Genomic DNA, 20,418 nt, shown 5'->3' with positions numbered 1-20,418 from the left:
GATATGCACTTTTAGTTTCATTAAACACATTCTTCTCTCTATTTTCGCTTATACTACTTTAAATTGCAGAAAAAAACATAAAAAATGCGCTTTTCATCAATTACAGATCATACAGAAATAGATAAGGAATATCCAGTTACCAGAATAAACGTCAGGAAAAGGAGAAATAGACACAGTGAGCAATAACTTTACCATGATAAAAACTAGCGAAAAAATCAAAGACTTCCGTATTATAATGACTTTAGCCCTAGATCTAATAGAAAAATATTCATAAAAATGCTCTTAAAAGCCATATTTATAACATTATTATTATTATAAAATGTTAAAAAAATCGTAAATTTACAAAAATTTTCCTTCTCTTAGTTTTTTTTCAATTTGACGTTCTGTTTCATATAAAATACGGTCAACGATTCCCGCAATTGTCAGAACACCACTGATAATAATCACAGTACTTGTTAAAAATGTACTAAAATTCCCTCGGGTTTCTCTTTCAATAATTTTTATAGGACTAATGTCATAAGAGAAAAATACACCAGGTATTCCATCTTTGGGGCTTATATGAGTAGGATAATTAGGATCGCTATCACCTGATATTGATCGTTCATGGACAGTAACTGAATATTTATTGGTATCCAGTGAGGGTTTTGATAAATATTCGAAACGATATGCAACACATTTAATAAAATAAGAATATCTTAAAGTAGCTAATAACCATCAGTAACTTTAAATTAATAATTCTGTTTCTTAACGGTTGTCTGTTTCTTTTTTTACATTATCCAAAGGGTTCTGTAAACTTCTTCCTTCAACTTCAGGACCAAAACTAAGCTTATTAATTGTATGGGAGAAATCATGAGGCGATGAATCAGTCATATAATCATAAATATCATGGATGTGATTCCTCATAATTTGCGATGAATGTCCAGGAGCAAAATGAAAGTTACCAACAACTATTAATAATTATAATAAATCAATAATATTTGTCTTAAATATACCTTTATTAACTTCTATTCTCCCAACGAAATTGCATCCTTCATCAAATTCATTCAAGTTATTATATTTTTCTTTACACTAATTTCCTTTAATAATAAATATAATTTTAAGTTAAAAAAACTTGTTCAAAAGCTTTTGTATCTGGAACAGGCCAGTTATTTGAGGCATATGCATCTATTACTTGTTGACATGTGTTACAACAACCTTCCTTCGCTCCATAACAAGAACCACAATAATCAGGAGGACGTGTTTTAGCTGGTTGCTGAAAATTAAGTGTATTAAGAGATGTCGAGTTAATAAAAATACCATTGCTGTCAAGCCTATTTTTGACTACATTGTGTGAAACATCCGTTTCAAGCTCTCCAGAGACGTCCATAACATCAAGAGAAAGTACTAGTAATCCTTAATATATAAAAATAAATTAGTAATATATACTAGAACAAGGAATTTTTGGAAAAGTTAGATTTAAATTAATTTGTAATTTTTCTCCTAAAAAAAAGAAAATACTATTAGAAAACATGCGAATATATGATTTTTTAAAAGATTACCTCTACTACGATCTATTGTAAGTTCTGGTAATATAACAATTTGCCTATAATCACGCCATTCAAAGTATATTAAAACAAAAATTACAATAATTGATAATATCGTAATAAATCCCCCATTTATAGTCTTAATTTGTGCATTCTCTATTGTTTTTGAAAATGCATCAAAACGGCGAAATCCTGTACGTTGAGACATAGCTTAGTTTTTATTAAACAAATAAAGGCCTTCTTTATCCAAATTATTTAAAAGTTTTATGTTTTTATACTTTTATAACGTTTTAAGGTGTATAAATTTCATCGAATAATTCGTAATTTATAATTTTTTAATGATTTTAAAATGTTAAAATGTTAAATTATATAATATATAGATATTATATATTATTAAATATTATTTTACCTAAAATTTTTTTTTAAAGATATTTTTAAATTTTTTTAGTTAAATTATATAATACTTTTTTGAAAGACTTAAATACAAAAAATTTAGATAATATTAAAGTGTTGAAATGTAAATGCAATTTTATGAATAATTTTTCATATAAAATAGTATAAATTTTTATAATACAGAAAAGTCATAATAAATTTTAATGATAAATATCACATTTATAGATATTACAATAAAAATTTTATAAAAAGAATAATAAGTTTTATCAAAATTATTTAATTTAAATATACATTTGGTTATTTTTTAGAAACAATTTGGTTTGGCGTAAATTTTTGGATTTTTTTAATATCCGAAATTTAAAAATTTGAAAATAAAAGATTCAAGGAAAAATTATGTCTGATGCAGAATCTGAAGATGTATCTCGCCTTCAATCAGGAAGAGATTCTAAAAAAAATGATTATTTTTCCTCAAAAAATTCTAGTTTCGATAAAATAAAAACAGAATTGAAAATTGATTTTGATAAAGGATATGATGAAAATTTATATAGCAATGATAGGGATTCTATTGAATACAACACCAGTATTCCCATTGATATGGATGATGATGAGAAGAATTCTCAAAAAGAGACACATAGACTTGTAGGCATGTTATAATTATTTCTATAATTATTTTTTCTTAATAATAAATTTAATTTACACAGGTCAATACACAGTTCCTGCTCAGCTTTTAAATGAATTCACTAATGAGGATTCTGAACCTATTAGTAAAAGTAGAAGCAAGCGACAAATTGTGAGTAGAGAATCAGATTATCAAAAACGGCGTTTTGATCAGATACTTACTCCTGCACGACATGATGCATTTTCTGAAGATAGAAAAGACGGAGATTCAGACAAAGGTCGCTCATTTGCTGATATAATGCGTGAAAGGGATCTTGAAAGAGAAGAAGAGAGAGTTCATCGTGCAATTGCTAAGAAAAAAGAAGCTCAAAGTGATAATGATAAAGAAGATAAAGAATCGAAGCCTAGAAAAAGACGTTGGGATACCTCTGAACCATCTTCTGATGAGGCGTCAAGTAAATCTAGCTGGAGTGATACTCAGGATACATCTGTTACTAAGAAACGATCAAGATGGGATCAAACACCTGCTCCTGTAGCTTTAGGATCTGTAACTGATGCACCCACACCCAAACAGTCACGATGGGATCAGACCCCTATTATTGGTATTACACCTATTGGTTTACAAGGTATTTTTTTTTTTATTTTATACATAATTAATTTTCATATAGGCTTGCAAACACCTTTGCCAAATATGATACCTCAAATGCCTATTTCATTCGGGACAGATGTTTCCCAGCGTTTTTATGATTTTTCTGATGAGGAACTTGATGAAATTTTACCTGTAAAAGGATTTAAGGTTCTTGATCCACCTCCAGGATATGCTTCTATACGAACACCTCTTAGGAAACTTGTGGCTACACCTGTATTTTCTAATGACGGTGGTTTTACAATGCAGGAAGTAGATAGCGCAGCTAATAAACAGCTCAATGCTGGACTACCAACTGATATTCCTGGTGTTGGTGATCTTGCATTTTTTAAACAAGAAGATATGAAGTATTTTGGGAAACTCATGGATTCTACTGATGAATCTGAGCTTTCTGTTGAAGAATTAAAAGAACGAAAAATTATGCGATTATTACTTAAAATTAAAAATGGAACACCTTCAATGAGGAAATCCGCTTTGCGACAAATTACAGATAAAGCAAGAGAGTTTGGAGCAGGTTCTTTATTTAATCAGATTCTTCCCTTGTTAATGGAACGTACTCTTGAAGATCAGGAAAGGCATCTTCTTGTAAAAGTTATTGATAGAATTTTATATAAGCTTGATGATCTTGTGCGTCCATATGTTCACAAGATTCTTGTTGTTATTGAGCCTTTATTAATTGATGAAGATTATTATGCACGTGTAGAAGGTCGTGAAATTATTTCAAATTTGTCGAAGGCAGCTGGGTTGGCTCATATGATTTCTACTATGCGCCCAGACATTGATCATGTTGATGAATATGTTCGGAATACTACGGCAAGAGCTTTTTCAGTAGTAGCATCTGCTCTTGGGATTCCTGCTTTACTTCCTTTTTTGAAAGCCGTTTGTCGTAGTAAAAAGAGTTGGCAAGCAAGACATACTGGCGTAAAAATAGTTCAACAAATAGCTATTCTTATGGGTTGTGCAATTTTACCTCATTTGACTAGTCTAGTAGATGCTATTGGAGGAGGATTAGAGGATGAGCAGCAAAAGGTTAGAATTATTACTGCTTTAGCTATTGCTGCCCTTGCAGAAGCTGCTGCTCCATATGGTTTTGAATCTTTTGATATTGTCTTGCGTCCACTATGGAAGGGCGTTCAAAAACATAGGGGTAAAGGACTTGCTGCATTTTTAAAAGCAACTGGCTATATAATTCCATTAATGGATGCGGAATATGCAAATCATTATACTACACAAATTATGAAAATCTTGATACGAGAGTTTCAATCTCCAGATGAAGAGATGAAAAAAATTGTTTTGAAAGTTGTTAGTCAATCTGCTGCTACTGATGGCGTAGATTCTACATATTTAAGAGTAGAAGTTATGCCTGAATTTTTCAAAAACTTTTGGGTACGAAGAATGGCTCTTGATAGAAGAAATTATCGTCAAGTTGTTGAAACAACTGTAGAGCTCGCCCAAAAAGTTGGCGTTACAGAAATTATAGAAAAGATTGTTGATCATTTAAAGGATGAAAGCGAGCCATATAGGAAAATGGCTGTTGAAACAATTGAAAAAATTATTGCAGGATTGGGCGCTGTTGACATTAATAAACGTCTTGAAGAACGTTTAATTGATGGTGTTTTGTATGCTTTCCAAGAGCAATCTATGGAAGATGTTGTTATGCTGAATGGTTTTGGAACAGTGGTTAATGCACTGGGCATGAGATGTAAGCCATATCTTCCGCAGATTGTTTCTACAATTTTATGGAGATTAAATAACAAGTCTGCTAAAGTAAGACAGCAATCTGCAGATTTAATTTCTCGTATTGCTGTTGTCATGAAAACATGTGGAGAAGAACAACTTATGGGTAAACTTGGCGTGGTACTTTATGAATATTTAGGAGAAGAATATCCTGAAGTTCTTGGATCTATTCTTGGTGCTTTAAAGTCGATTGTAAATGTTGTTGGAATGACTTCGATGACACCTCCAATTAAAGATTTATTGCCTAGATTGACACCTATTCTTCGTAATCGTCATGAGAAAGTTCAAGAAAATACTATTGATCTTGTTGGTCGTATTGCTGATCGTGGTTCGGAATTTGTTTCAGCACGTGAGTGGATGAGAATATGTTTTGAACTTTTAGACATGCTTAAAGCACATAAAAAAGGTATTCGTCGAGCAGCTGTGAATACCTTTGGTTTTATTGCAAAGGCTATTGGTCCACAGGATGTGTTAGCTACTTTGCTTAATAATTTGAAGGTTCAAGAGCGACAAAATCGTGTTTGTACAACTGTTGCAATTGCTATCGTAGCTGAAACATGTGCTCCTTTTACTGTTTTACCTGCAGTAATGAATGAATACAGAGTTCCAGGTAACAATTTGTATATTCTGATATCTAAGGGTTAACAATATAATAGAACTTAATGTTCAGAATGGCGTTTTGAAATCTCTTTCTTTCTTATTCGAATATATAGGTGAAATGGGGAAGGATTATATATATGCAGTTGTGCCTTTGTTATGTGATGCATTAACAGATAGAGATCAGGTTCATCGACAAACAGCAGCTACTACTGTTTCTCATCTGTCTCTTGGCGTTGTCGGTCTTGGTTGTGAAGATGCAATGATTCATTTATTAAATACTGTATGGCCAAATATTTTTGAACAATCCCCTCATCTTATTAATGCCGGTATTTTTTTTTAATATTTCTATGAAATATTTTAATACATGTTAGTTATCAACGCTATCGACGGTATTCGAACTGCTATCGGGCCTGGTATATTAATGATGTATATTTTGCAGGGTTTATTTCATCCAAGTAGAAAAGTTCGTGATGTTTATTGGCGTCTTTATAATAATATGTATGTTCAACAAGCAGATTCAATGGTTCCATATTATCCAAATATTGAAGATGATGAATGTAGTCATTTTTTTCGTCATGAAATACAAGTTTGGGTATAAAGAAAGTATTATTGCATTAACGTTTCGGTATTCTATCTTATTAACTGTTTTAAAAGACTAATCCTTTAAAAAAATATAAGTTGATTTCGTTTATATATCTAAATAACAGATATTTATGTTATTATCTATGAATCAAAATATTTAATGAAGTATTTGGATGGGCTTATTATCAATTGATATATTTATTGTATATAATTCAGAAGCATGGTTTTTTGGAGAATTTAATAATATTAAGTTTCTATTTTATTATAATTACTGGCAATTATTAGCGTTTAAATGTTTTTTATGTATAAGATTTTTTATTTTATTTAATATTTTATATAAAATTATATTTTTATTTAATTAAAATTTATAAAAATAATATGAATGTTTAAATTTATTAATATTTTACGTTAAATAATTGAAATTTTGCAAAAGTTTATAAAAAGGATATTGAATAAACAGAATTAAGGACTATTTTATTCAGATATCTTAATGAAGGTTTCATTATAATTGAAAATAATAAATGTTTTTAATAGAAAGTAAATTCATTTAAGATATGATTGTTTTAAGTTATTGAGGTACCTTGATAATTAATACAATATAATAAATGCAAATATTATGATATAAAATCAAAGCATTGCTCATTAGTGAAATGGTATATACGTATCAATAGAAAACATTATTTTTAAAGAATTCTAATACATATGTTGATAGTATCATATATTTTAATATTTAAATAAGGTTAATACTAAATTTTCATTATTAGTAAAAATATTTTATTAGATAAATTTTTGAATTTTTAGTTTTAAAATCCAAAATAGCTTAAATATTTATTCTAGTAACTAGGATATAAATTTATGTTATAAAGCAAATAGATATAAAATTAATAAATTGAAAGATAAAAACATTTTTAACATTGTTAATAAGTTTTATTAGCAAATATTTAAATATTCTGAAACGTGAAATAATTTACTTTTTTTGTTATAAAATACATTAAAATTTTAAAATCTTTAAAAAATAATTAAAAATGTTATAGAAATTTAAACTAATTTATTTCTTCCTTAAGGTTTAAAAATAGAAACAATGAAAGTCAATTGATTCTTTAAAAAATAATATAATAAAATTTATAGTTACATTTTAATGATGTCCTTAGATAAATAAATTAAATAATATATAGAAATATATGAACATAGATATGTCATATACAACTAATTTGTAAAATTTTATTAATATAAATTCTAAAAATTGTTAATTTTTATTCAATATTCGTAAAACAATTTTTAATTATACTTAAGTATAACTCAGAAGTAATTTTATCAATAAAATTCCAATTCCAAGATGTTTTAGATATCCTTATTTAATGGCTGACAATCAGAATCTATATTCTTTCAGAACTGGCTTTTTCCTCTTGATCTTCACCAATATCATTAGGCTTTTCTAGCATAATTTTCCATGAATCGAGCAATTTTCTACTTCTTTCTTTAATAAAATACTTTTCATCACCAGGTATATTTGTAATGCAGATAATTCTTTTTAAAACTTTTCCAATTTTTGTAGCCTTAATAAAAATCAATCAATCTTAAACCAAAGAAATAAACTTTACTCTTAAAATTTCAGCATCAATTCCCTTAAATGCCTCTAACTTCTGTAACTGTTCATTTACTATAGACATGTCCTATATACGTTTAGTTCAAATTATTATAAATAAATTAATTTTTACAGTCTCAGAGGGAATTCTTTCATTAGTAAGCATAATCCTTTGCAACTTATGTCTAAAAAATAAAACATGCTGTCTTTTTTGTTCCCATTTTATTTGTAATGATTGCTCTGAAGAATTAATAGAATTTTCTTCTGATTTAACTTTCCCATTCATAACTTTATTTAAATTCTTTTGAGAATCACCAGTTATCGCCTTTTCCTATCAATTAATTAGATATATTTTTTTAGTAATATTAAATAATGCCTTATTATTTAATTTTGTTTTATTCTGGTCATTTTCGTGTCTTCTTTTCTTATTTTCACCTTTTCTAGAATCGATTCTTCGTTTTAACGTTCCTTTTATCACATCATCATCATCATCATCATCATCATCAATGTTATCATCTTTTAAATTATCATTAAATTCATCTTCATCTTCATCTTTCTCCAATCCATCTTCCATCTCAAGGGATTGCTGAGCAAGCAAATCCTCAACCGTTGGACATGTTTTTGCAATTTCATAACTTCTTCGTATATCTTTTTTTGTACTTTTTCTTGAAAGAAAATCATCAACCATCTGCATTGTTAAAGGCCTTATATCATTCTTAGAAGCCCATATACTAATTTCTCTGTAAATATACATACAAATCCCTTCAAAAAAAAGACAAAATATCTAGTACTTACAATTCTGGTTCCGGAAAAAATCTTACAAGCCAATATTGAACATCCATACCGTTTCTACGTTTTTTTGACACTGGCCGTGCATCTATAACCTCTTTAGGTGCAATATCTTCTGGAAAAACCTAATAAATAAATATTAATCTTATGTTATAGTTTGCTTAATAATATAAAACGCATAAATACCATTCCTGGCCACCAAGGATAACCTGAAATCTTTGCTAAGACCAAATCCCCAACATTATAAATAGAAACCCCCGTCTCTTTCCCTTCCATCTTCATGTTATCTTTCTTTCTATCAATCTCATTATCTTGATTCTTTTCTGATTTTAAGTCTTTAATTTCTGAACACTCGCTTTCATCTAATAGCTTTTCTTCTGTTTCTGAATTTCCCATAGTCTTTAAGATGCTTTGTCCTATCAAAAATACCTCCCAGTTATTTACTTTTTATATTTTTAATAGGAACAATGTTTTTTATCCAGTTTACCGTTTTTATTCTGCTCGCGAAAGGGGAGTTAAAAATATGTTTAATAGAAAAATAGACAATGTTATTTATATTTTATTAAGAATCTTACTTTATCAATATAAAATTTAAATATATTCTATTTTCAAAAGTTATAAATTTTATTAAATTAAATAGATTTCTAGTTTAATTAGATATAAAAAAAATAATATATAAATAGAAAATATGATTTAAAATAAAAAGAAACAATAGTAAGAAGGGAAAAATTTATTAAAAATTAAATATTAGAAGTGAAAAAAGAAATAGATAGGTAGATAAATATTATCATTTTTTTTTAAAATTATAAACTCTTAAAAATACAACATTATATTCTATCAAAAGAAGAAAATATAAAAATAATTATAATTAGAAATATTATTTAATATATTGTAAATTTTTATTAAAACATTTTATGGTATTTGAAAATTTAAAATTTAATTAAATTAATGTTTCCTGAAAAATAGCTATTAAACATGGAATAAGTAATTATAATTAATTATAATAAAAATGTTTATCTGGTATTGCAATTTATTTAAAAAAAAAATCAATAATTCTTAAAAGAACTTTATAAAAGTATACAATTTTTTTATCGAACTTGATATTTTATATTAGCAATAAAAAATTAGTAGTTTATATTAAAAAATTAAATGGTATCCTAAGCTTTTTGTTTTAAATGATATGGGAACTCAAATTCTTCGATTTCAAGGCCATGAATATTTCACACAAAGATTAACATTATCTTTATTAAGTAAAAAAATGATACGAATTGAAAAGATCCGTTCTGATCATACAAATCCTGGCCTTCAAGGTATGTAAGATTTAATATTCTGATTGGAATAAACCTTTTAGCTTAACATTAAACTTATAGATTATGAAATTTCATTTCTTCGTTTGTTAGAAACAATTACAAATGGTTCACAAATTAATATTTCATATACAGGTATTTTATCAAAAAAAAAACGAATCCCATTGTTTTATTTAAAGACTGACTTGTAAGGTACAATTATTGTATTTAAACCAGGTCAAATTCATGGAGGAAAATTTACATATGATTGCGGAACATCAAGATCAATAGGATATTTTCTTTTACCATTACTGAGCATTTTGCCATTTTCAAAAATACCATTTGACTTAACGTTTACCGGCTTAACTGTTGATAATTACGATGTTGGGGTAGACGTCATTCGAACAGGTATTCTTCCTATTATGCGTAAATTTGGAATAAATGATGGACTCGAACTTCGAGTAAGTTAATTATGCTTTTTTTATATATTTTTATATTATATAGATTTTAAAACGGGGTTCTTCGCCTCTTGGAGGGGGTGAAATTCGTATTACATGTCCATCTGTTCGGACACTTTGTACTATTCATCTTTTATCATCTGGACGGATAAAACGTATTCGTGGAATTGCTTCATCCACATGTGTATCTCCTTCCATTGCTAATAGACTTGTTGAATCAGCAAGAAGTGTATTGAATAGATTTATTCCTGATATATATATATATATAGATGTTCGAAAAGGAGGAGAATGTGGAAAATCCCCAGGGTTTTCTTTATCACTTGTTGCTGAGTCAAATACGGAATCTTTATATACAAGTGAATTGTCGGGAGAAGCAGGAGATATTCCTGAAGATATAGGTATTAGTTGTGCTAGAATTTTATTATCTCAAATCCAAAATGGAGGTTGTGTTGATAACATTGCATGTAAATATGTTCTTCTTGGAATGGTTTTAGGATCGGAAGATGTTGGACGTATAAAAATAGGGAGCAAAATTGATGAACATTTAGTAGCATTTTTAAGAGATATTAAATTATTTTTTAATGTAGAAATGAGATTTATTCCCAGTGGAAATGAAATAATAGTAAGTTGTAAGGGCATAGGATATACTAATTATAATAAAATGGTCACTTAATTTATATTTAAAGATATTAAATAATATAGTATTAAAATAATATGTAATTTTTCTTATATTATCCTAAAAATATTATTTAAACTTCTAATTTTTTCATTATAATTGAAAAAATATTAATTATCTTAATAAAACAGGAGAAATATAAGAAAAACAATAGCATATCATATATAAATTAACAAATCTTTAAAATAATTTTAAGTTACGTTATAGGGCAAAGGAACCTATTTTTAAAACTTCGAAAATTAATTTTTAAAGTCATAACATATTAAAATAAATTTATATTAATTAAATTAGAAAATAAACTCTTGAATATATTCTAAATAGGCTTATAATTGTTTTTATTTATATTATATATAAGCCATGCCGTCAAAATATCATCCACCGGCCCAGAATATGGACCAGTACAAATATTCTGAAATATCTAATAAAGTCAGTAAAGCTGATCAGAGATTTGTTACTCGTCGGGATCATGAAGCAACAGGTGAGCCCGAGTCACTTTCAGGGCGAATTAGTGTAAAGGATATGGGATCTCGTGTTTCTAGAAATACCCAACCAGAAAATACCATAAAAAAAGAAACTCAGGTAATAGATGATGAATTTGATCAGAAATATAAAAAAAAAAAAGCATTAAAAAAGAAAAGTATTTATTCTTCTATATTAGATAATACAGAAGATTTGGAGGGTCTTATATATTATCCAAAAACCAAAGAAACTCGTGAAACATATGAAGCACTTTTAGCTTATGTTCACGAATTTGTTGGAGATCAAAGTCATGATATAGTAAGAAGTGCTAGTGATGCTGTTTTAGAGTTTTTAAAAGATGAAAATTTGAAAGATTATGATAAAAAAAAAGAAATTGATAAATTGCTTGGTGTAAATATACCAAGTGAAAGGTTTAGCCAGTTAATTGCTATCGGGAAAAAAATAACGGATTATTCTTCTGAGGAATCTAGAAATATTATGGAGGATGATGATCATGAACTTGATGAGCAAAGAGTTGCAGTTATTTTTGATGATGATGAAAATGATGTAGATAGCGAAAATGAAGATGATGAAGATGATCAAGAAGAATCTAATGCAAGTACTGACGAAGAAAATACGGAAAATTACATAACTATTGTTAACGGAAAAACAAATAAACATTCCATTGATAAGGAAAATAAGGAAAAAATCTTTGCTCATCAAATCGATGCATTTTGGTTACAACGAACTATTTCTGCATATTATACCGATCCATATATTATTCAGGAAAAAACGTCATCATCTATTTCTTTTTTGGAATCGGATATTTCATTTGGACAACTTGAAAATAAACTTATGGAGTTATTTGATTATGATAAATTCGAACTTGTGAAAATATTGACTAGAAATCGAGATACAATTGTATGGTGTACACGTCTCTTGCGAGCAATTGATGTTGAGAACAAAAAAAAAATTGAAGCCCAGATGAAATCAGAAGGTTATGAATGGATTTTACGAGAACTTAAAGAGGACAGAGAGTCATTGCCTTTGAAGTATTCAGAGAAACATGAGCATAGCATGATGGATGTTGATTTACCTCAAGATACAGAGAAACATACGCATAAGGATATTTCTATGTCACAAATATCCGAAGTTATACCTAAAAAAGTTGTTGATTTAGATTCACTTATATTTTCCCAAGGTTCTCATCTAATGTCGAATAAAAAATGTAAATTACCAGAAGGTTCTTTTAAACGATCTAAAAAAGGTTATGAAGAAGTTCATGTTCCAGCACCAAAAAAAGCAGTAGTTAAAGATATAAAAAGTGTTTTAATATCTGATATGCCTGAATGGATTCGTCCTGTCTTTGGTAATACTGAGAAATTAAATCCTATTCAAAGCAAACTGTATCCTATGGCATTCGAAAAAGATGATAATTTACTTATTTGTGCGCCTACAGGTGCAGGAAAAACAAATGTGGCTATTCTTTGCATTTTAAACGAATTAAAAAAGCATCGCAATGAATCTACAGGCGAAATTAATAAAAATGATTTCAAAATTATCTATATCGCCCCACTAAAAGCTCTTGTACAAGAAGTTGTTGGGAATTTTAGATCTAGGTTATCTCAATATGACATTCAGGTGGAGGAATTGACGGGAGATACACAGCTTACTAAAGCCCAAATATCTTATACTCAAATAATCGTAACTACTCCTGAAAAATGGGATATCATTACTAGAAAAGCTACAGAAACATCATATACTAATCTGGTTCGTCTAATAATTATTGATGAAATTCATTTACTTCATGACGATCGAGGTCCTGTTTTAGAAGCTATTGTCGCTCGAACAATCCGAAAAATGGAACAAACATTCGAGCCTATTCGCTTAATAGGACTTTCAGCTACTCTTCCTAACTATGTGGATGTTGCTACATTTTTAAAAGTAGATTTAAAACAAGGTCTATTTTATTTTGATAATTCATATCGTCCTTGTCCATTAAAACAAGAATATATTGGGATTACTGAAAAAAAGGCTATCAAAAAATTGCAAGTTATTAATGATGTAACATATGAAAAAGTAATCGAACAAACTAGGAAATTTCAAGTTTTAATTTTTGTCCATTCACGTAAAGAAACAGCTAAGACTGCAAAATTTATACGTGATAAATGCCTTGAAGAAGAAACCATTGGACAAATTTTACGTTCTGATGCTGCAACAAAAGAAATTCTTCAGTCAGAAGCAAAAGAAGTTAATGATTCTAATTTAAAAGATCTCCTTCCTTATGGGCTTGGTATTCATCATGCTGGCATGACTCGAGCTGATCGAAGGTCTGCTGAAGAACTTTTTGCAGCTGGTCATATTCAAGTTTTAGTTAGCACATCCACTTTAGCATGGGGTGTTAATCTCCCTGCACATGCTGTTATTATTAAAGGAACTCAAATTTATTCTCCAGAGAAAGGTCGCTGGGTAGAATTATCTCCTCAAGATGTTCTTCAAATGTTAGGTAGGGCTGGAAGGCCACAATATGATTCATATGGTGAAGGTATAATTATTACATCGCATACAGAACTTCAATATTATTTAAGTTTGCTTAACCAGCAATTGCCAATAGAAAGCCAGTTCATTAGTAAAATTGTCGACAATTTGAATGCAGAAATTGTTTTAGGTACTGTAAGAAACAGAGATGAAGCTGCACAATGGCTTGGATATACTTATTTGTAAGATTTATAATAATAATAATAATAATAACTTAGCATTTTCTAGATATGTTCGAATGTTACGATCTCCTGCAATATATAATGTTGGAGCAGATTATGCTGATGATGTGGATTTGGAACAAAAACGAATTGATCTTATTCATTCAGCTGCATTATTGCTAGATAAACATAATTTAATAAAATATGATAAAAAAACAGGGAATTTTCAAGCAACAGAATTGGGAAGAATTGCATCGCATTATTACATTACTTATGAATCTATGACTATATATAATCAGTATCTTAAGCCTACATTGTCATATATCGAACTTTTCCGTATATTTTGTCTTTCAGATGAATTTAAATATATTCCAGTAAGGGAAGAAGAAAAACTTGAGCTTCAAAAATTGCTTGATAGAGTTCCTATTCCTATTAAGGAGGGCGCAGAAGAACCATCTGCTAAGATTAATACTTTATTACAAGCTTACATATCTAAATTAAAACTTGAAGGTTTTGCTTTAATTTCAGATATGACATATGTTAGTCAGTCTGCAAAGAGAATTTTAAGAGCTATTTTTGACATTTCTTTAAAGAGAGAGTGGTCCCAGGTCGCTAAATTAGCTCTTGACATGTGTAAAATGGTTGAAAAATGTATGTGGCCTACTATGACTCCTTTAAGACAATTTAAAATATGTCCTTCTGAAGTTATTCGCAAGGTCGAACGAAAAGATTTATCATGGAGTAGATATTTTGATTTAGATCCTCATGAACTCGGAGAATTAATAAATATACCTAAAGCTGGAAAATTAGTTCATAAACTTATTCAACATTTTCCAAAATTGCAACTTCATGCACATGTTCAACCTATTACACGGTCTATGTTAAGAGTAAGTTTAACTATTACACCACAATTTGAATGGGACCATGAAATACATGGGTTTACAGAACTTTTCTGGATTATAGCTGAAGATGTAAATGGGGAACAAATTCTTTTTCATGATCAATTTATATTAAAGGAAAATTATGCAAAAGATGAACATTATCTTGAATTTACGGTCCCAATATCTGAACCAATACCACCAAATTATTTTATTACAATAATCTCAGATAGATGGATGCATTCTGAAACAAAACTAGCTATAGCATTTAAACATTTAATTCTTCCGGAAAAATTTCCCGCGCATACTCCTTTACTTGACTTACAACCGCTTCCTGTTGTCGTATTACGCAAACAAGATTATATTAAACTTTACTCATCTCATTTTCAAAATTTTAATAAAATTCAGACTCAAGTATTTAATACATTGTTTACTACTGATGAGACTGTCTTTGTAGGTGCTCCTACTGGTAGTGGAAAAACCGTTTGTGCAGAATTTGCCTTAATGAGGCATTGGATGCAAGAAGATCCAGGGAAAGCAGTATATATTACACCATTTCAAGAGCTTGTTAATGAGAGATATGATGATTGGAATGAGAGATTTGGAACTCTAGAAAATTCTATAACTATAGTTAAACTAACAGAAGAGACTAGTGAAAATCTGAAATTGTTACAAAAAGCAGATTTAATTCTTGCAACTCCTGTTCAGTGGGATGTGTTATCTCGTAGATGGAAACATCGTAAAAATATTCAAACTATTCAATTATTTATTTTAGACGAAATCCATGCAGTCGGAGGCCATGTAGGTCCTGTATACGAAGTAATTATATCACGGATTCGGTATGTTGCAGCTCAAACTGAAAACAAAGTCAGGATTATTGCTTTAGGGGTTTCTTTAGCGAATGCTAGAGATTTAGGAGAATGGATAGGTGCAAATCAACATTGTGTATATAATTTTAGTCCAAAAGATAGACCTAGACCTCTTGAAGTGACTATGCAATCATTTACAGTTCCTCATTTTCCATCATTAATGATAGCAATGACAAAACCATTATACTTGGTTTTAACAACATTATTAACTGATTATTCTGCTATTGTATTTGTTCCAAGCAGAAAACAGTGTCGCAATATATCTCTTGATATTTTAACGCATTGTAATGCTAGTAATAATGAAAACAGGTTTCTTTTATCGACATCTGATGATATTATGTCATATATTAGGAAAGTTCAGGATGATGTTTTAGCAAATTGCTTAACTCATGGTATTGGATATTATCATGAGGCACTTAGCAAATCTGATAAAGATATTGTTAAATCACTGTATAAATCAAGAATTATTCAAATACTTTTTGCATCAAGGGATGTAGCTTATTCATTAGGTGTTACAGCACATATGGTCATTATAATGGGCACACAATATTTTGAAGGAAGAGAACATAGATATATTGATTATCCGATTAGCGAAATATTACAAATGTTGGGTTATGCATATCAACCAGATCATAATGGAATTAGTAAGGCAATTTTAATGACATCTGCTGTGAAAAAGGAATATTATAGGAAATTTCTAAGTGAAGCGTTACCAATTGAAAGTCATCTTCAGATATTTATGCACGATGCATTTGTCACTGAGATAGCCACGTCTACAATTGAAAATAAACAAGAAGCAGTAGATTGGCTCACATGGTCATATATGTACCGTCGTTTAGTCGCTAATCCGGGATTTTATGGACTTCAGGATATCTCTCACGAATCACTTAGTAGTTATTTGTCTGATTTAGTAGAAACTACTCTAAATGATTTGATGGAGAAAAAAATTATTTCTATAGAAGATGATTTTTATGTTACGCCTTTAAATTTAGCGATGATTGCAAGTTATTATAATCTTACTTACATTACTATTGAAACCATGGCATTAAGTTTAACCTCTAAAACTAAAATGAAGGGTTTATTAGAAGTTGTTACTGCTGCTGCTGAATTTGAAACAATTCCTATTCGTAGACATGAAGATGTAATATTACGGCGTATTTATGAAAGGGTTCCTGTAAAGCTTCAGAATCAGGATTTTGATTCTCCTTCTTTTAAAGCATTTATATTATTACAAGGTATTAAATATTAAATATTGTATATATTTATAAAGTTAATTTGTATTAGCACATTTTTCACGCTTTCAATTACCTATTGATTTAGTTGCAGATCAAGTATTAGTGTTGCAAAAGATAATGAATCTTCTTAGTGCATGTGTTGATGTTATGTCATCAGAAGGTTATTTAAATTCTAGTTATCCAATGGAGTTATCGCAAATGTAAGATTTTTTATCTATTATTTTTAAACTAATCCTTTTATTATATTAGGTGTGTTCAAGCAGTATGGGATCGTGATAGTCCATTAAAACAAATACCACATTTTACTAATGATGTAATTAAAAGATGTAATGATATGGGGTAGCGTAAAAATTTTGAAATATTTTATAATTTATTTTTTGTTAGATTAGAATCTGTATATGATTTAGGCGAGTTTTTAGCAGATGCTTCAAAGGAATCTAGAGATAAGCTTTTAGAAATGGATCCGAAAAAATTACGTGATGTAGCTAATTTTGTCAATAATTATCCATCAATAGATATTACATTTGAGCTTAAAGATACAGAATCTATTGCTGTCGGGAATAAGGCAACTATTAATATTATTCTTACAAGGGAAATAGAAGAAGAAGTTAATACTCTGGTATATGCTCCTTTTTTTCCTACTTCAAAAAATGAACATTGGTGGATCGTAATTGGTGATGGTATATCTTTACTAGCTATTAAAAAGGTTACTTTACAAAAAGTTTTATCTGTTAAACTAGACTTTATTCCTCCAAACGCTGGAAAACATGAATATATTTTATCATGTTTTAGTGATTCTTATGTTGGTGTAGATCAAGATATAAAGGTGGATATAGTTGTTGCAGAAGGAAGAGAAAATAATGAAACTGATGAATAAATATTTCTAATTTAAAATATTTAAATGTGAGTAAATTCTTATGATGTTTTTTGGGACATAATCTTTTTAAAATACGACTTACTATTTTTTCAAGATTTAAAGAGGCATTACTGTGTTTTATATTAATAATAAAATACATAATATTATCAATAAAATAGCTATATTGATTAAAATATAATAATTCAAATTCTATATAAAACGAAATCTTTCTTGTAAATATTTAATATTATTTGAAGTTCATAGTGCTTTTTTGCTATAGCAATAATATAAAATAATTTTTCTAATACTTTTTTGATTCGAAATTTACGATAAAAATTAAAAATTGAAATTTTATTTATGAAATAATGGTTGAATTCAACTTCAAGGCACTTAATGACTCAGACACAGGGTATGGATTGTTATCATATTAACTAATTATCATATTTAATTTAATTATTTTAATATATTAATATTTAATAAAATTAAAAAACAATATTAATATGTTATATTATTACAGTGCTTAATTTTATAACATTATTTGGCATTATACAACTTTTTATTTAAAAAATATTCATATAAAATTAATATGTTTTAGAACTAAATCAAAAGAAAACATTACATTTATTGTTTTAGGAGCATCAGGTGATCTGGCAAATAAAAAAATCGTTTAGAACTCATAATTAATTATCTCTTATATTACTAACATTTGTTTTTAAGTTTCCTGCTTTATTTCAACTCGTAAATACTATATTTAATATTTTCATTTTAATGATATTAGTATCAAAACAACCTTATATCAGGGAAAATTCGCATAATTGGATATGCTAGAACTAAAATGAATAATCAGGAGTTCCATTCTAAGTTTTCATCATATATAAAAATAACATCTATAAACAAGTCGGTTTTTAATGAATTTAAAAATCTATGTACATATGTTAATGGCAAATACGATAATGATGGATTTGAAAATCTACTATTTCATTGTAAAGAAGTCGAGGGTATAATTCTATAGTTGTCGTTTATTTATTTTAATTTTTATAGATGAATCCCAAAAACAATGTAGAATTTTTTATATGGCACTTCCTCCTGATATTTTTAATTGCACTTCTTATTATATAAAGAAATTGCTTTATCCAGAATCCGGTATTGCTAGATTAGTGGTTGAAAAACCCTTTGGAAAAGATTTTGAAAGTAATAAAAAACTTCAGAAAGCTCTTGCATGTATGTGGGAAGAGAATGAAATTTTTAGAATTGATCATTATCTTGGTAAAGAAATGGTTAAAAATCTTTTGATAATACGTTTTTCAAATGTTTTTTTGGACGCATCATGGAATAAACATTATATATCAAATATTCAAGTAATAAAGATAAGCTTTTACCACTTGTTTTATTAATAACGTTGAGATCATATTTAAAGAGCCTTTTGGAGTAGAGGGACGTGGAAGATATTTTAATGAATATGGGATCATTAGAGATGTAATACAAAATCGTATAAATTCCAAAATTTTATGAAAACATTTTAATATTACAGATTTATTGCAAATATTAGTTATTTTAACTATGGAAAGACCCAATTCTCTTTTTTCTAATGATATTCGTGACAGAAAAGTCAAAATTCTTCAAGACATATCCGCTATTGAGCCTAAGGATGTTATTATTGGTCAATATACATCTTCTAAAGATGGATCTAAGCCTGGCTATACAGATGACGAAACTATACCAAAAGATTCACGCTGTCCCACGTTTGCTGCCTTGACTTTGTTCATCGAAAATGAACGCTGGAAATGTGTTCCATTTATTTTGATTGCTGGCAAAGGTATCACTTTATTTAAGCAATTAGGTTAGAAAATGCATTTTAAAATATTTCTAGCATTGGACGAACAAAAAGTAGAAATTCGTATTCAATATAAAGATGTTGTTGGAGAAATGTTTGAAAATGTTTTACGAAATGAATTGGTTATATCTTTACAACCGGAAGAAGGGTATGTATATTATTATTATTAAAAGTATATTGAAAGTATATTAGAATTCATATAAATATTAATTCGAAATATCCTGGATTGGATATGTTTACTGTTTCTACAAAATTAAATTTTATATATAAACATGAATTTCCAGATGTAAAAATCCCTGAAGCATATGAAAGCCTATTGTTAGATGCTATAAAAGGGTAATTAAATAAATTTGTATTTTTTATATTTAATAATTTTTAGTGATCAATCGAATTTTGTACGCGATGATGAATTAGATCATTCATGGAGAATATTTACACCACTCTTACACTATTTAGATGAACATGAAGAAATTAAACCTATTCTCTATTCATATGGTAGCGAAGGACCATCTGAGCTTCTTGACTTTATTAAAAACTATGGTTATAAATCATGTCAGTATAATTATTTTTCAATTTTTTTTATTAACCAAATTAAGGATAAATATTACCTTTTATAATTTATTTTAATAAATGAGTATTAAAATTTTTAATTTGATGAATTTAATATATCATATTTATTTTTGATATAAATTAAG

At 28.4% G+C, this 20,418-nt stretch overlaps 6 protein-coding genes across 6 annotated transcripts; 4 read left to right on the top strand and 2 right to left on the bottom strand.

Moving 5' to 3' along the window:
* Window positions 1–293: 293 nt before the first annotated feature.
* On the bottom strand, window positions 294–1,776 carry T552_01381 (hypothetical protein). The gene is made up of 6 exons (XM_018369964.1): window positions 1,539–1,776; window positions 1,426–1,479; window positions 1,112–1,383; window positions 993–1,068; window positions 750–947; window positions 294–704 (listed from the first exon to the last, which is right to left on the bottom strand). Exons 1-6 carry the CDS (start codon window positions 1,729–1,731, stop codon window positions 340–342), a joined length of 1,158 nt encoding a protein of 385 aa, XP_018226622.1. The 5' UTR covers window positions 1,732–1,776; the 3' UTR covers window positions 294–339.
* Window positions 1,777–2,266: 490 nt separating this feature from the next.
* Window positions 2,267–6,115, top strand: T552_01380 (splicing factor 3B subunit 1; the record flags this gene model as incomplete). The annotated part of the gene is made up of 5 exons (XM_018369963.1): window positions 2,267–2,559; window positions 2,618–3,160; window positions 3,203–5,527; window positions 5,574–5,843; window positions 5,889–6,115. The coding sequence occupies exons 1-5, from the start codon at window positions 2,310–2,312 to the stop codon at window positions 6,113–6,115; spliced, it is 3,615 nt and encodes a 1,204-aa protein (XP_018226621.1). The 5' UTR covers window positions 2,267–2,309.
* Window positions 6,116–7,429: 1,314 nt separating this feature from the next.
* Window positions 7,430–8,915, bottom strand: T552_01379 (hypothetical protein). The gene is made up of 6 exons (XM_018369962.1): window positions 8,660–8,915; window positions 8,480–8,598; window positions 8,061–8,415; window positions 7,818–8,015; window positions 7,701–7,772; window positions 7,430–7,655 (listed from the first exon to the last, which is right to left on the bottom strand). Exons 1-6 carry the CDS (start codon window positions 8,867–8,869, stop codon window positions 7,476–7,478), a joined length of 1,134 nt encoding a protein of 377 aa, XP_018226620.1. The 5' UTR covers window positions 8,870–8,915; the 3' UTR covers window positions 7,430–7,475.
* A 695-nt stretch (window positions 8,916–9,610) lies between these two features.
* On the top strand, window positions 9,611–10,928 carry T552_01378 (18S rRNA biogenesis protein RCL1). The gene is made up of 4 exons (XM_018369961.1): window positions 9,611–9,783; window positions 9,844–9,915; window positions 9,973–10,220; window positions 10,264–10,928. The coding sequence occupies exons 1-4, from the start codon at window positions 9,654–9,656 to the stop codon at window positions 10,888–10,890; spliced, it is 1,077 nt and encodes a 358-aa protein (XP_018226619.1). The 5' UTR covers window positions 9,611–9,653; the 3' UTR covers window positions 10,891–10,928.
* A 276-nt stretch (window positions 10,929–11,204) lies between these two features.
* T552_01377 (hypothetical protein) lies at window positions 11,205–17,956 on the top strand. Its single transcript, XM_018369960.1, has 5 exons — window positions 11,205–14,072; window positions 14,119–17,033; window positions 17,083–17,233; window positions 17,283–17,372; window positions 17,418–17,956. The coding sequence occupies exons 1-5, from the start codon at window positions 11,251–11,253 to the stop codon at window positions 17,908–17,910; spliced, it is 6,471 nt and encodes a 2,156-aa protein (XP_018226618.1). The 5' UTR covers window positions 11,205–11,250; the 3' UTR covers window positions 17,911–17,956.
* A 256-nt stretch (window positions 17,957–18,212) lies between these two features.
* T552_01376 (glucose-6-phosphate dehydrogenase) lies at window positions 18,213–20,372 on the top strand. The gene is made up of 10 exons (XM_018368622.1): window positions 18,213–18,298; window positions 18,485–18,627; window positions 18,668–18,887; window positions 18,931–19,247; window positions 19,294–19,378; window positions 19,421–19,705; window positions 19,760–19,871; window positions 19,916–20,059; window positions 20,103–20,275; window positions 20,320–20,372. Coding segments are annotated over exons 3-10 (1,281 nt in total). The 5' UTR covers window positions 18,213–18,298; window positions 18,485–18,627; window positions 18,668–18,724; the 3' UTR covers window positions 20,322–20,372.
* The last annotated feature ends 46 nt before the right edge of the window (window positions 20,373–20,418 follow it).

The sequence above is a fragment of the Pneumocystis carinii genome, assembly GCF_001477545.1.
Source record: "Pneumocystis carinii B80 chromosome Unknown supercont1.5, whole genome shotgun sequence".
In the NCBI taxonomy this organism is placed as follows: domain Eukaryota; kingdom Fungi; phylum Ascomycota; class Pneumocystomycetes; order Pneumocystales; family Pneumocystaceae; genus Pneumocystis; species Pneumocystis carinii.
Note: the sequence above shows the minus strand (reverse complement) of the source record. Positions and strands in the feature narration are given on the sequence as shown.

Bases quoted from the DNA above. Each gene is read 5' to 3' on its own strand.
- T552_01381 (XM_018369964.1), bottom strand. From the start codon at position 1,731: ATGTCTCAACGTACAGGATTTCGCCGTTTTGATGCATTTTCAAAAACA. The intron at 1,480-1,538 runs GTAATCTTTTAA...TCTTTTTTTTAG, and splicing joins TACAATAGATCGTAGTAGAG to GAGAAAAATTACAAATTAAT. The intron at 1,384-1,425 runs GTATATATTACT...AAGGATTACTAG, and splicing joins TCCAAAAATTCCTTGTTCTA to TACTTTCTCTTGATGTTATG.
- T552_01376 (XM_018368622.1), top strand. From the start codon at position 18,725: ATGAATAATCAGGAGTTCCATTCTAAGTTTTCATCATATATAAAAATA. The intron at 19,248-19,293 runs GTAATAAAGATA...AATAACGTTGAG, and splicing joins ATTATATATCAAATATTCAA to ATCATATTTAAAGAGCCTTT. The intron at 20,060-20,102 runs GTAATTAAATAA...AATAATTTTTAG, and splicing joins TTGTTAGATGCTATAAAAGG to TGATCAATCGAATTTTGTAC.
- T552_01379 (XM_018369962.1), bottom strand. From the start codon at position 8,869: ATGGGAAATTCAGAAACAGAAGAAAAGCTATTAGATGAAAGCGAGTGT. The intron at 8,016-8,060 runs GCATTATTTAAT...ATTAATTGATAG, and splicing joins AAACAAAATTAAATAATAAG to GAAAAGGCGATAACTGGTGA. The intron at 7,656-7,700 runs GTAAAGTTTATT...ATTTTTATTAAG, and splicing joins TTGATGCTGAAATTTTAAGA to GCTACAAAAATTGGAAAAGT.
- T552_01378 (XM_018369961.1), top strand. From the start codon at position 9,654: ATGGGAACTCAAATTCTTCGATTTCAAGGCCATGAATATTTCACACAA. The intron at 9,784-9,843 runs GTATGTAAGATT...TTAAACTTATAG, and splicing joins TACAAATCCTGGCCTTCAAG to ATTATGAAATTTCATTTCTT. The intron at 10,221-10,263 runs GTAAGTTAATTA...TATATTATATAG, and splicing joins ATGATGGACTCGAACTTCGA to ATTTTAAAACGGGGTTCTTC.
- T552_01377 (XM_018369960.1), top strand. From the start codon at position 11,251: ATGCCGTCAAAATATCATCCACCGGCCCAGAATATGGACCAGTACAAA. The intron at 17,034-17,082 runs GTATTAAATATT...AATTTGTATTAG, and splicing joins AGCATTTATATTATTACAAG to CACATTTTTCACGCTTTCAA. The intron at 17,234-17,282 runs GTAAGATTTTTT...TTATTATATTAG, and splicing joins CCAATGGAGTTATCGCAAAT to GTGTGTTCAAGCAGTATGGG.